Below are 13,516 nucleotides of genomic sequence, written 5' to 3' on the forward strand. Positions count from 1 at the left end.
AGTAGTAACAATGGCAGATCAACCTAAACAACTGTATACTCTTCCATTTGGACAAACTAATTTACTAATCGTTACCTCATTATTATTTTGGTTATTTCCTGTGTTACTGCTATAATAAATAACACTTAGAGGAGCATTAGTGATGTTCTTTAAGTTATATGTTTTTTCCTAAAATTTTTCTCTAATGTTCTCATGTAAGTTAAACTTTACTGTATCAGTATATAAAATGAGATTTAAAAGTAAGTATTTTATCATCTCAAGCATAGGAAAAGTTAACATGATTCTTAAGTAAACCTTTTCTTATAGACATTTTTAAGTTAATATTTTGAAATGATTTCTCCTTTAAAAGTTTGAAGAGATTATATCACTAGCATTGATTTTTAAACTTTTCTGTTGCTCACACTTAGTTCATGGAAATATTCTAAGTCCTTAAATTATGTAGCTTTTTTAGGAAGAAAGTTAACATCTTGAGGCAATAAATGTGTTTAAATGTACTTTCCAGTAAATACAGAAGTGTAAAAATAAATAGCTACATTCACTATAGCCACTGGAACTATAATGACCTCTTCCAGACTGGAGTTTAGTTTGAGTTTTTGGGGAATAGTGGAGAGTAATGAAACTGCATGTAAAAAATGTGTTAAGTTGGGTTTCCTAACTCAGTCATATGGACTTTTGTCTAATGAGTCCAGAATAACAGAATATTCGCATAATTTGAGGTTTGACAACAGGGTTGGACTTTGTTAGAATATTGTATAGCCAAAGTATTTCTAGTGTTGAAGAGTGGTCAAGAGAATAGCAGTCTTACCTTGGAAGATTTTTAGTAATTACTGAGATCTTGTTTCTGTTTCCTAAATAAATGCTGTTGGATATTAGATCTAAAAAGGAAGATGCTGAGCTGACAAACTCCACCCCTACCTCAGTACACAGGAAGCAGGCAGTCTCTAACCTAACTGAAAGAAAAGTCTGCTATTTTTTTATATTCATTGATTTAAGCTGGACATGTAGCTTCTGTTGTCGTAATCAGTATAGAGAAAGATTTTCTTTTCACTGTGATTCTTAATGCATGTAGCCTTTAATTTCAAAACAACAAATGCTTTTAAGTAGTGTACTGTTTTTGGTAATGTAACAATGTTTGAATTCTGCTGATAGTCTAACATTATTTTATTATGTATATATTTTTTCATATTAAAAGAAATATGTTTGACCATATTCTTGGCTATATAGCCTCAAATATAACTTTCAGCAAGTTAACTACTTGGCTTCTTTTTAGACTCAAATTCATCAATAAATTTATGTTTCTTGAAATCCCTTGGTGTATTTTCATGGTATACTTAACAGTTCTAAACTTTGGCAATGCAAATTCCTTCTAGATATTGATAAAACATGTTTCACTTTTTTGTTTCTTAGAAAATTAAAGAATCTTAAAAAGCTCACCAATGACATGGTTACAGTTGAAGCATTTAAAAATTGTTGTTATAGCTGTTCTTTTTCTGATGTGGAAAAAACTATGTGACTACATTGATGTAATATTGATTAACGAACATGTGAATTTCCTTTTCACATTTTTTCAGTCTGAATGATTTTTATCAAATTTGTAATTTTACTATTCTAATCTTCTCACTGAACATGCACTAAATCTTTTAACTTGTTTCTTCCTTTTCCCTGTCTCTCCCTTTTTCTTTGCCTGACTGTTCCTCCAATTTTGTCCACTTATATCAGACAAGGCTTAAAGGCTAAAAATGACAAAATTAGGATTATTTCAGCTTTCTCTGATGTTGACTATGAAGAGCAAGAAGACGTATATGAGGAGATAGAGGAGAAAATACCACAAGAGTTTCTAGAAAATAGTAACATAAACTTAAAGGAAGCAGAGGTAAAAGAAATTAGAACCTTTACAAAAGCTAATAAATATTACAGGCAACAAAAAGAACCAAAGTACAAGAATTGGAAAAAGATACCATCTCAGAGCCAACAAACAGAATTCTCTACTGACCTTAAGTTTGAAACATCTGTTTTTTCCAGATATTCTCAGAAATATGATACAATAGATAGGAGAAGGAAAAAAACACCCTTATACAGTCATTTTAAAGACAGTGAAAGAAGGCAATATGAGAGAGCTGGAACTAAGACTAACTCCAAAAATATATATTCTGATACTGAAAATTGTAACGTTTGCCACAGTGAAAAAAAGAAACAAAATTACCCAGTTTTGCACCCCTGCAAAAATGGATTTGTGGTTAGGAGTGGCACACGGCCCACTAAGTTGGAAAGTCATGATTATGATCTGCCTGTTTGTTTAAAGAACTGTGAAAAGTCATCTGGCCCAAAACAGTATGTCTTTAATTTCACTCCATTAGATACTATTGAAGATTCTACTAGCAGTACTTCTGATGAACTTCTGGGTTCCCCCATTTCTGATAAGCAGGAAGGTTTGCTATCACCAACATGGTGTCCATCCAATGTTCATCATATTGGAGAATTTCCTGAAGAGTATTATGTAGCAGATTCATTATTGCCATTACAAAGGATGAATTGTGATGCAAAAACACTTGGAGATCTGTCCGGGTGTTCCATGGAAGAGATGACCCCTTCCTCTATTGCTGAGTCCAAGGAAGACTATGTTGATACAATGGATGAGCTTCAGTGTTTGGTGGAAACAGTATCGGAATATTTAGCAGAGAAGGAAGAGGAGATTAACAGATTTGGTTCCCTTTCAAAAACTAAAAAAATACATAAACACTATAGTACTGTTAATAATGCAGAACAGAAAATGCCTGGGGTTCAAATACCACCTTTAACCATTGTCAATAATGACAAGGACAAGGCCATCTCTTTCCCTGAGTTGAATGGAGTAAAATGTGCTGTTGGTTCTTTGTTTAGTTCACTCACAGAAAGGGTGGGTTCAGGCACGAAGCATCTGACAACCACTGTGGAAAAGCTGGTTTATTTAGTTCCAGAGAAAACAGAAACTCCTAATCAACTAGAGACAATTAATTTGGAATCTAGACCCAGAGCCAAGTCAGTATTAGAGAAGGATCTTTCTGTGCCATCTCCTTTATCCTCTCAAACAGAAGATAATAAGAATACAGGCAGACATGGCAAAACCTCTGAAAATGAGTACATGGGCAATAAAACTGGGAGTTTAAACTTTCAGGATGCAGCAGAAACTATCAGAAGGGATTCGGCTCCACAGAGTCAGGGTTCAGTTATAAAGTCTGTTTTCAGCATGTTGAATCCGTTAAAGATCTTTTCAGAAAAGGGGGAAACCAAAAAAGATGACGAGAGCAAGCCAGCAAGAAAGGAAAGCTTTGTTGAGTGTGGTTTGGAGTCAAATCAAAGAGAAGGCACTCTTGACAATGACAGTAGTAGCATCATTGCTTTAAATAGGAGTGATGGAGAAACTACAGGCTGGTTCCAAATGCCCATAAGTGAGGATTTGTTGTCCTCTAAAGTGGCCAGTGAACCTCCAAACTTAGCTAGTTCTACAAGTAAGAAAGACGATGTGGAGAGTCTGTTGGAAGGAAAATCCTGTATAGATCAGTCTCTATTACCAGATCAACCAAAACTATGTGCCAAAGATACTCTAGGACATCCTTCTGTAGGTGGGAGTAGAACTGCCAATACAGAGGCTTCTTCCAAGCTGGTAGAGGAGGACAAAGTTACTGGTGATGATGATTTTCTTGAGCCACTCAGAAAATCATTTAGCCAGTTTTTCCTTACTTCCCCTGAGACCTGTTCAAAGGAAACTTTGTCAGAATCTATGAAAATTCACCAGTCGGAGGAAGATGAATGGGAAAGGGGCTTTAAGAAAGATGGACGTTCCTTTTCCTTTAGTGGAAAACTACATATTCCATTTTTTAGAATTCTTGAGCATTCTGAAAAGCAGCAGGATTTAAGAGAGAAAGGAAGCATTTTTCCTTTGTTTAAATTTCCTTTCACTGACAGCCATATCACTGTAAATGACCAAAATTTTCATGTCTCAGCAGTAAACACTGATGAGGAGATCCAAAGAAATTGCCATGAAGATGCCAAACTTAGTTCAATAAAATCTAGTTCAGTTCCAAATATTCATAATGATCTAGGGAAATTGGGCAGTACAGAGGAAATTAATAAGAATGACCAAATAAATTGTCCTGAAGATGCCAAACTCAACATAATAAAGTCTGATTCAGTTACAAATATTAATGATGACCTTGGAGAATTGGGGAGTATAGAGGAATTAAATCCAAATGACCATGCAGCAGTAGCGAATTATGAAAGAGATGCCTTTGCCATCCCTGGAGTTGTGCCTATAGAACATATAACTTCAGATCCTTCAGGAGAAGATAAGAGTCTTATACAAGTGACATCTTCAATAGTATCAAACTCTTCATTAGAGTTTATTTCTACTGTTTCAAAATCTACTTTGCTTAGTGAAATTAGTGAAGATAAAGTTATAGATAAAACGTCTGGGAAAAAAACCCAAGGAGGCTTCCTTTCTGGTCTATTTAACAGGTTTTCTTCTGAAAACTTGTCTAGTAAACAAGAATTAAATTTGAAAAATGATGACTCCAATCACAGGAATACTACCCCAAGCTTAATCTCTGGAATATTTAACCTGATATCAAATAGCACTATGACTGACAGTAAACCAGATGAAACAAAGTTCATGTCTTCAGGCAACATGAAGAGTTTGAATGGAGATGAGCATTTATCCTTGGATGAGGTCCCTGCTACTTCATGTGTGACTTCTGAGAACCCTAGTAACCATGAAGAAAAACATGAAACGTCTGGCTTCATAGAAAGCTGCTTATTACCTGAAGAAAATATACCATCATCTGATGCTTTGGTTGATAATCATTGTTGCCCTCCTACATGGAAAAACCAGCAAAATGAAAAGCATTCCCCATCTTCTGAGAACATGGTGCTTCCCTGTGCTCCAAGTGCTCAGCCAGGCTCCTCAGAGATATCTTTGGCTAAGAGGCCAACACCAAACCATGTTCATGAGACAACACTATGTGAAAATTCAAATGAGTTAAATTCACCTGTACTAAATATTAACATTCTTAATAAATCAAACCACTCTCAGGCTTTTGAAGAGATGAATAATCCTTTCTGTTTTGAATGGGACTCTGATGTAAAAGATTTCTCTAGAAATTCCAGAAAACTTCAGCCAGTTTATTATATGTTGAATCAAAATACATTTCCATCAGCTGATGCTTTCTTGTGGCTTGACTCAGAAAACCCAGTGAAAAATTTTTGCAAAAAAGATCAAAATGCAAATATCTCGGAGTGGAGAACAAATCCAAACAATGTCATTTGGTGTGACTTACCATATGAATCATTCAACCAGTTAGCATTTAATGAAGATTACTTATTAAGAGGTGATGTGTGGGCAGCTGACTCATTATATGGAAATTCTGGTCATCTTCTAACGAATGAGACTAAGAATTCACTAGAAGAATTGCCCATTGACTTAAGTTGCTCTTCAGATTATGAGAACACTGTATACCCCATAGTTGATCAAGAGTCATTTAGAATAGATGAAAACTTTGTTTTTTCAAGTTTTGGTTATGAGTATCAGGAATGGTTATCCTGTCTTGAAAATGGAGTGTGGTGGCCATCAGAGGATGGGGATTATGGATATTATATGTTTCATGATGGTCACTATATCTATTCTCTCCTCACTGACTCTACTGGGCAGTATGCATATTTATTTGTACCTGATTATTCTTATCAAGAGTATTTAAATTGTGATTTACAAACAAATGATCTATCAAGTATTACATTGGGTGACAGCATTATCTCTGCCTGTAGTTTTAAAGTACCTGACAAGGAAGATGAAATATTGTGGTGTATTGAAGAGGAACCAATTGATGACCCTCTTGATTTATCTGTAGCTTTGCCAAGAAGTGAGGAACCGTTGCATCTAAATTTAGAAACCATTTCACAAGTACTTAAAGAGTCAAGTAATGGCCACAGGGATCAACCATTAGATTTTTCAGGCTATAAGCCTCAAAAGTTGAAAGGAGATTTTATATCTTTCAAAGAAAGGCCATATGGTCCTGAAGACCTTGAATGTACATTGGATCTCAGAAATCAGCCCCAGACTGTTAGTAATCATGTCTTAAATAAAGATCAAATTAGAGAGAGAAATAAGAACCAGCCTCTAGCTAAAGATGCATCAGTTCACCTTTCTAGTTTCCATTGGCTTCAGTCTTCCTTTGAAGAAGTTGCCTCTTTGGTTCATCCTGAAAATATGACTAAAGGCTCACAGCAAGCAGAAGAAACATCACCAGTGAACAAAGTGACTTCTGTATTTTCTGTTTTGGGTGCCTCAGTTGGGAGTACTTTGAATTTTGATAAGAGTGAATCCTTAGAGTCTTTGGCTGTGCAGAAAATGGATCAACAGTCAAAATTAGCAGAGCTCAAAAATGATGGTCTTCAGTCAATATTGAGTAAGCAATTAGGGAGTAACTCCCAAAACGAAGAAGAAAGTCTTCTCAAGGATTCAGAGAGACAGACAGTACCCAGGGTTCAACAACCAGAATTTACTAAAAATAAAAGGCAAGAATCCCCTTTAAATAAAGGTGTTCATGTGAAAAGACAAAGTTTGTTAAAATCTGGTTTCCAGGTAAGCCAAACAACTCCTCAGGCTAAATCAGGTATAAAAGATGATGAAATCATTATGATGGACTCTATTTCAGTTCCTCTTGCACCACAGTGTAGTAGGGATGAGCACAAGAATTGTGAGCTTCCCCAGGACCAGTCTCCCCAAGAATCTGAGAGTAAATTACTTAAAAGTGCATTAAAACTCTTTGGTCGAGGAGAAGAATCTTCAGGAAGTACAACAAATGAAAAACAGGCATCTGGATTTTTGAACCTCTTTAAAACTCAGGTGAATAAAGAAGGATCACCAAACTTAGAAGAAAAGACTGGTGATAAAAACGTTAAGATATCATCTCAGGAAAAGAAAGAATCTTCTGGTGTTTCAAATTTTTTTGGTACCCTTGGGGATTTCTTTAAAACCAATGTATCTCCTATACAGACAACTGAAAATATGCCTGTTTCTTCAATGACTAATAAGGATGAGATTAGGTCAAGTCCTACTCTTGTACAGCTAACTAACCAGGGTATTGGGAACTTTCCTGCTGCACCAGTTTCCTCTAAAGGGAAGGTTAGAGTCAGAAGTCTGAATAAACAGACTACTATTGATGACAGTGGGCTTATGGAACCATCACCTAGAGAGATCCAGGGTAATAATTTGACAGAAAAAGAGGTACCATTCAGAGACCGTCTAATCCAGCAGTCACCTAATTCATCTTTCTCAACAAGTAATCTCAAGGGGTCTTCTGGAAGTTCTTCCATAGAAAATAGAGGTGTATCTACAATGACAGAAGTTTCAGGAAGTAATAAAATATCTTCCAATTTTCTGAACAGAAAAAATTCAAATGAACAAGATCACTTTTCTGACAAGGACAGGAATTTTTCAACTACTACAACGTCTTCATTCCAACCAGAGATGCCAACCAAAAGGAGTATATTTTCTTTTCTGACTGGATCTGAAAAATCTGAGAACAGAGCCTCTACTACTCTACCAAGAGCCAAATCTCAAGGAGAAGGGCTATTCACACTTCCATCCTTTTTTTCCACTGCGAGCTCAAACATCAAGAAGGATCTCTCTCATAAAAGCTCTACTTTTAGTTTCTTCAACTTACCCTTTTTGGATCAAAAGGAGGAGATTCCTGAGGAAAAACAAAGCCTTTCAGCTGTTGCTCCAGTGACTTCTCAGCCCTGTAAAAAGCCAAGTGTTTCTGTAGACTCCAGTGGCACAATGACGAGAGAAGGTGCCAATGGTCATAAAGATAGCATAACCCAGGAAGTAGTTCATGAAAAGCAAATGGCACCTTGTATTTCCATTGGTAACTATACTGAGGTTATCTCCCTTGCAGATGAGCTCAGTGTAGACAAGGACTATCAGGGGAAACTGAGTTCTAATAATGGATCAGGGACATCTTCAACAGATTTCCAGATGCATCAGTTGCAAAAAGATACTGTTCCTCCTTCACCAGAATATCAGGCACAGGCTGAAACATTCCTCATTGGCCCAGAGACCCTTGGGATAACTCCCCATGAAGAAGAGGCTTTCAACCAGAAAACCTTCCCCAGTGACTCACTGACCAACTCTTTTTCACACGATAACCATTTATTTGAAAAGTTAAATGATTTAGACACTTGTACTAACTGTCACCAAAATGAAAGCTTTACTAGTGACCCATTGAACTTGCCATTAGAAAAGGCCCCGGATGAGGTCTTACCACAGATCCTGGAGCCAGCCTCTTCTCCTCCAGAGCCAGAATGTGCAGGGCATCTCCAGAACCGAGATATAGATAAAGAGGAAGACAAATCAGTGTTAGGCTCTTCAGTAGAAATGCTTTCAGGGTTTGTGACCAAAGTGAAATCTTTCTCTGGGGGCTTAATTGAACCTCCCAAAACACTCTCTGGAATTTTCTCCTCTCCTAAATCTCCAAAGAAAAACTCCTTTTTCTCTCTTTCTTCTGGTGTGTCATCTCAGCCACTGAAAGATGAGTTATTTGGAATTTTCAAAAGTCCCAGATCAGAGACATACAAACAAGAATCATCTATCCCAGCTACTTCACGGCTTCAAAATGATTGTTCCAGAGATGCTGTAGAATTAGGACCTTCAGAAGGTTTGTGGAGAGAAGCTGCCTGTGCAGCACCTAATTTAGAATCTGTCGATGACTGTAGAATGACTGTTGTTAGTGCAAAGTCAGAATCAGATACCTTGACAGATGATCCTAAATTAATAACCAAAATGGAAAACAGTAACACTCCTGAAAATATTCCAGGACCCCAAAGTTCTGAAACAATTGCTACATCTTCTGTCTCGGGGGATGATACTGGGCCAGGAGTATTGTCTCTGAGTGATGAAGGAGACATGGGAATATTGCAGGGTACAGACACAGAGGCATCATTGGAAGCAGAGCATATTTTATCACCAACACAGTTGCATCCAGATCCTACCTATATTGCTGAAGAGCTTCCTCCTCCAATTCAGCCACCTCTTCCTCTTAAGCCAGAACCAGCTATTCAAACTGCCTCCACAAACCAAGATTTCTTGGAGCTGCATGCAGCCAATTCACTAGAAACCAATACTGCACTGTTCAGTGAGGCAAGTGTGAGTCAGGGCACCACCCTGGAAACCCAAGGGCACTTTCCTCATCCTCCACTGGAGAAACCTGGGCTTTGTGCTGAAGAAAGTTGTGAGATACTTCATGCCCAAAAAGATCCACCTGCAGTCCCCCAGGAAACAGAGCAGCCAAGACCTCGTTTTGAGATCCCAAACATAACCAGCTGGCCAAAGCTCCGCTTCCCATCCTCTGCTACTGACCATGGGAAATCACTGAGCTCTCTTTTTTCCTCACCTTCTCCGTCGGGCAATAGAGCAGCAGAGACTGGTTTAATATCCAGTTTTAAGAAGTTGTCAACTCTATTTGAGGGAGGTAGTGAGGGGAAAGAGAGTGTGCTGGGAAGTGATCCAAAACTAGGGTTTGGAAAGAAGCTGGATCGTTCATTTCCATTGGCAAAAGAAAACAAAGAAGTCCCTGAACAAATGCCTACAGAATCTTCCCCTCCAGTTTTAGATGTTAGCAGTGATCAGGACCTTAACTCCATTAAGGCTGACAAAGCTTTGGAGTCCGCTCAAATAGCTGAGGCCAATGCTGAGTCAGCTAAGGTCTATACTCAGCCTTCTGGGACCTCTGAGCAGCTAGAAGCCAAGCCAAGTGTCTGTGCTCCGGAGGTTTCAGGGCCTGGAGAAGTGGAAAAGCAGCAGGAAATCCCAGCATCTAAGGAACACTGGGATACCAAAGGCAACCTCTCTGGCCCCACCTGTCCTTCAGGGAAACATGAGGAAGAGCACTACACTGTCTCTGAGCTAATTCACCAGCCAGAAAAACAAGAAGAGGAGGTAGTGCCTGCTAGCACTGACTCTGTTTTGAATGTACAGCAGCCAGTCACTCTGAATGGCATCAAGGAAACAATGACCAACAAAAGGCCTGTTCTCAACTGAAGCATCATAAATGGCTTTAAGGAATTGACCATTTATGATGATGCATGTGACTTAGTGGTAGATGAGTCGTAGTTTGCTTTTTTATCCTTCCTGTGTCTTTCCTAGCACCCGAGCTTCATGTTAATTAGGGATTAAGTAACAAGAACTAATGTGTGGATATTTTCATCCTCTTCCTTCTCTCTAGTGCCAAATGTAATTCATTTATTGGAACAAGGCGCTTCCTGCCTAAAGGAAAGGCTGGGCCCTGAGATTTAATTGCTCTGGTTTGCTCTGCCATATATAACGGGAAATGGAGAGGGGAAAGAAGGAACAGGCAGCAAGTAGTTGGTGGTATATATTAACTACAACTACATGATAGGCCGGGAGGCTTCCTTGGGCCTTAGGCACGTATATCTTTTAGTAGATGGGGATGACCTGCTTTGCTTTGTTTTTTCAAGTCTTCTAAGGTGCTTTTTCCAGTGGCAATGAAGGAATTAAGTAAAATACAAAGTGCAAAGGATGGCTTAAGATGATCCATATCCTCATGGATTTGCATAGCTTAGTCTCTGCATAGTCTCTGCCTTTTACCATCCTTAAGACTAGTATCTAACAAGAGCTTTGAGTAAAGTCTTGCGGGAACTCAGACCTATCCTTTGTTGTAGTTCTTCAGTCTGGAGCATTGTGCAGGGTCTGTTTACAGAAGGTACTGTTCTCTCCCCTAAGAAGAAGCACCATACAATGCAGTTAAGAATGTTACCTTGGCCTCAGGCCCAAATTTGTCCAAAGGGATTAGGGGCTTTAGAGATTGTGTGTGTGTATTAAACATGTTTGTATGAGTATATTTGTATGTATATGTGTGTTGGAAACTACTCAGAACAGTGACCTATTACTTATTCTGCTATGAGAGGGAAACCAGAAATCAGCCTGAAAATACCAGGTAATTGAGAGGAAACTTAGGGAAAATTTCATTGGAAAATATCAATGATTTATCTTCATTTGGCCAACAGTAAATATAAGCCCTTTAGCTAAAGGCTTGACTCTGGTAAGAAAATTCCCTGTCCTTTTGCATGGAAGCTTTTCAGCAGGATACCAGTAATAAAATGAGGATGCCTAACTTGGGATTGAAGTATCCAGATGGGCTGGGATATATCTCATAGATCATCACTAAGTCCCTCTGCTGTCAAAAGGACCAATCCTTTAGATTAGCAGTCCCCAGCCTTTTTGGCACCAGGGACTGTTTTCATGAAAGACAGTTTTTCCATGGACCTTGGCGGGGGGTGGTGAGGGATGGTTTTGGGATAATTCAAGCAAATTACATTTATTGTGCACTTTATTTCTATTATTATGCTGTAATATATAATGAAATAATTATACAACTCACCATAGGTTGGGGACCCATGCTTTAGATGATAGGGCTATAAGGCTCAAGGGAATAACTTCTGGATATGGCTTTTCTTTCCACCACTCTGCCCTTCTTGCTGTTATCACTGTCACTTTCTTTGCTATAACTGCTATCTCATAACAGGGGAACAGATTTTTCTTTCTGGGCATAGAAATTTAGGTGATTGAGATGGAGCGGGCTGACCTCTCTTCAGGTACAGAGATGCATGAATGTGGCTCTGACGTAGATCCTGGAGTTGAGCTTTGTCCACTTTATCCAAAACTGAGCCTTTCCCTGAGCGTAGCTCAGTTACAGATGGGCAAGTTCATGTTTGGATCACTCCTATGCTGCCAGAGATATACTTGTAGCATTCATGGTGATGAGACCATTCTCCTGTGGGATTTCTTGGTCCTGGCCTCCATCTCCCAATGGCTTCTATTACCTCATTCTGCAGATGAGGAGGCTGAGATGATAATTGAAGGAACATGTCCACTCTCCTCTGCTCATCTTAAGGTACAGGCATATACATTAATAATTATAGAGGAAGAAATGGGGACCTCAATTTAATAAAAATAGAAAAAAAGAATGGAGTTCATTCACTCCACTTTATCATGTGGAAATTAGAAAATTTTAATCATAGCCACTGGACAAGTTTCTTTAGAAGACTAAAGAATTTTAGGAATAAGTAACAGACTTTTGTAATAATTTTTAATCCTACTCGCAAATAGCACATTAAGATGAAATGTCCTTCAAAGTCAAGTGTAGGGCTGAGGTTAAGTGCTGTTGGAGAACCCAGCATGTTGTGTTTTTTTCCTGTTGTGGTCTGCTGAATAGAGACTAATTCCTCTAGATTGTCAAGTTTGGTCCTGTCTTCCTAGGAACCTCCTATTTGTGATTCTTGCCACTGATATAATCATCATCTCCTAGATTTATCCATGCTTTTGCCCTGGTCCCAGTTTGCATGTATTTACTCATCTGTCCTTCTCTCATTCTCACAGCCCCACCAGCAGTAGTAGGTATGGCTCCTCTTGTAATGTGAGTCAAGGAAGCTCTCAGCTGAGTGAACTAGACCAGTACCATGAACAAGATGATGACCGTCGGGAGAGGGACTCAATTCATTCCTGCCACAGTTCTGGCAGCCTCTCCAGAGATGGCCAAGCAGGTTTTGGAGAACAAGAGAAAACCTGGGAAGTAACAGGTGAAGCCGAAAAGGGGATATCATGTGAGAACAAGGGAATAACATGTGAGCTCAAGGAGATGAAAGAAGATGCCACAACCCATCCTCCCCCGGATCTGGTGCTACACAAAGACCACGTATTAGGCCCCCAGGAGAGGTAGGTGATAGCTGCCTTGAGGAGCTCACATGGCTTGCTCAGTAGCTGCCCTGTAGTATTGCTGAATAAAAGTGCTTTTCATTTGTTTCTCTGTAGCTGGGTATGGTGGTAGTCAAGACACTCAGGCTCAATTATGCATTGCTTCCTTTGATTTTTGGTGTAATATTTTAGAGATCTCTGAAGAACACTTGGGTTCTTTGCAGTTGGTGAGCTGCAGTGTACCGGGACTTCTTGAGCCTGTAGAGCATGGCTCTTTAGTTGACGCCGTACATGGCAGCCTCTGAGTCTGGAACTGACCTGAGCCAAGTTATTTCATTCTATAGAGCTGCTTTTGGTGCTTTGGCTGACTTCCTAGCCTATTAATGTTTTAACCTTTTTGGTGAACATTTTATTATACTCTGGCTAAGAAAACCAGGACAGAGATAAGAAAGAATTGATCTCGAAGCCAGATTTAACCTACCCCTCTGCCTCCTCAGAGCCTAGCAGTGTGTCTGGCAATTGGTATCCAAAGGAAGAAAAATTTAAAATATGTCTGTTTGACTTTCTTATAATGAAGCTTAATACAGAGTCTGAGTGTTATTGAGCTAAATTGGTTAGGGTAACTGACAGGTTGGAGCAGAGGAGGGTTTCTCAGACTTGGCACTATTGACATTTTGGGCCAGATAATTGTGGGGAGCTGTTATATGTATAATAGGATGTTTAGTAGCAGCACTGGCCTCTACACACTAGATGCTAGTAGCAACCCCCAGC

The 13,516-nt window shown here is 38.9% G+C and overlaps 1 protein-coding gene across 13 annotated transcripts in view; it reads left to right on the forward strand.

Annotated features, from left to right (window-relative positions):
• UNC13B (unc-13 homolog B) overlaps positions 1-13,516 on the forward strand; it is a 190,240-nt gene that overhangs the window by 92,146 nt on the left and 84,578 nt on the right. For all 13 annotated transcript variants that reach the window (XM_069476550.1, XM_069476548.1, XM_069476553.1 and 10 more), the window contains one exon: positions 12,431-12,766. In XM_069476550.1, coding sequence (XP_069332651.1) covers positions 12,431-12,766 — 336 coding nt within the window. The remainder of the gene's footprint in view (positions 1-12,430; positions 12,767-13,516) is intronic.

Source organism: Eulemur rufifrons, chromosome 7, assembly GCF_041146395.1.
Source record: "Eulemur rufifrons isolate Redbay chromosome 7, OSU_ERuf_1, whole genome shotgun sequence".
In the NCBI taxonomy this organism is placed as follows: Eukaryota; Metazoa; Chordata; class Mammalia; order Primates; family Lemuridae; genus Eulemur; species Eulemur rufifrons.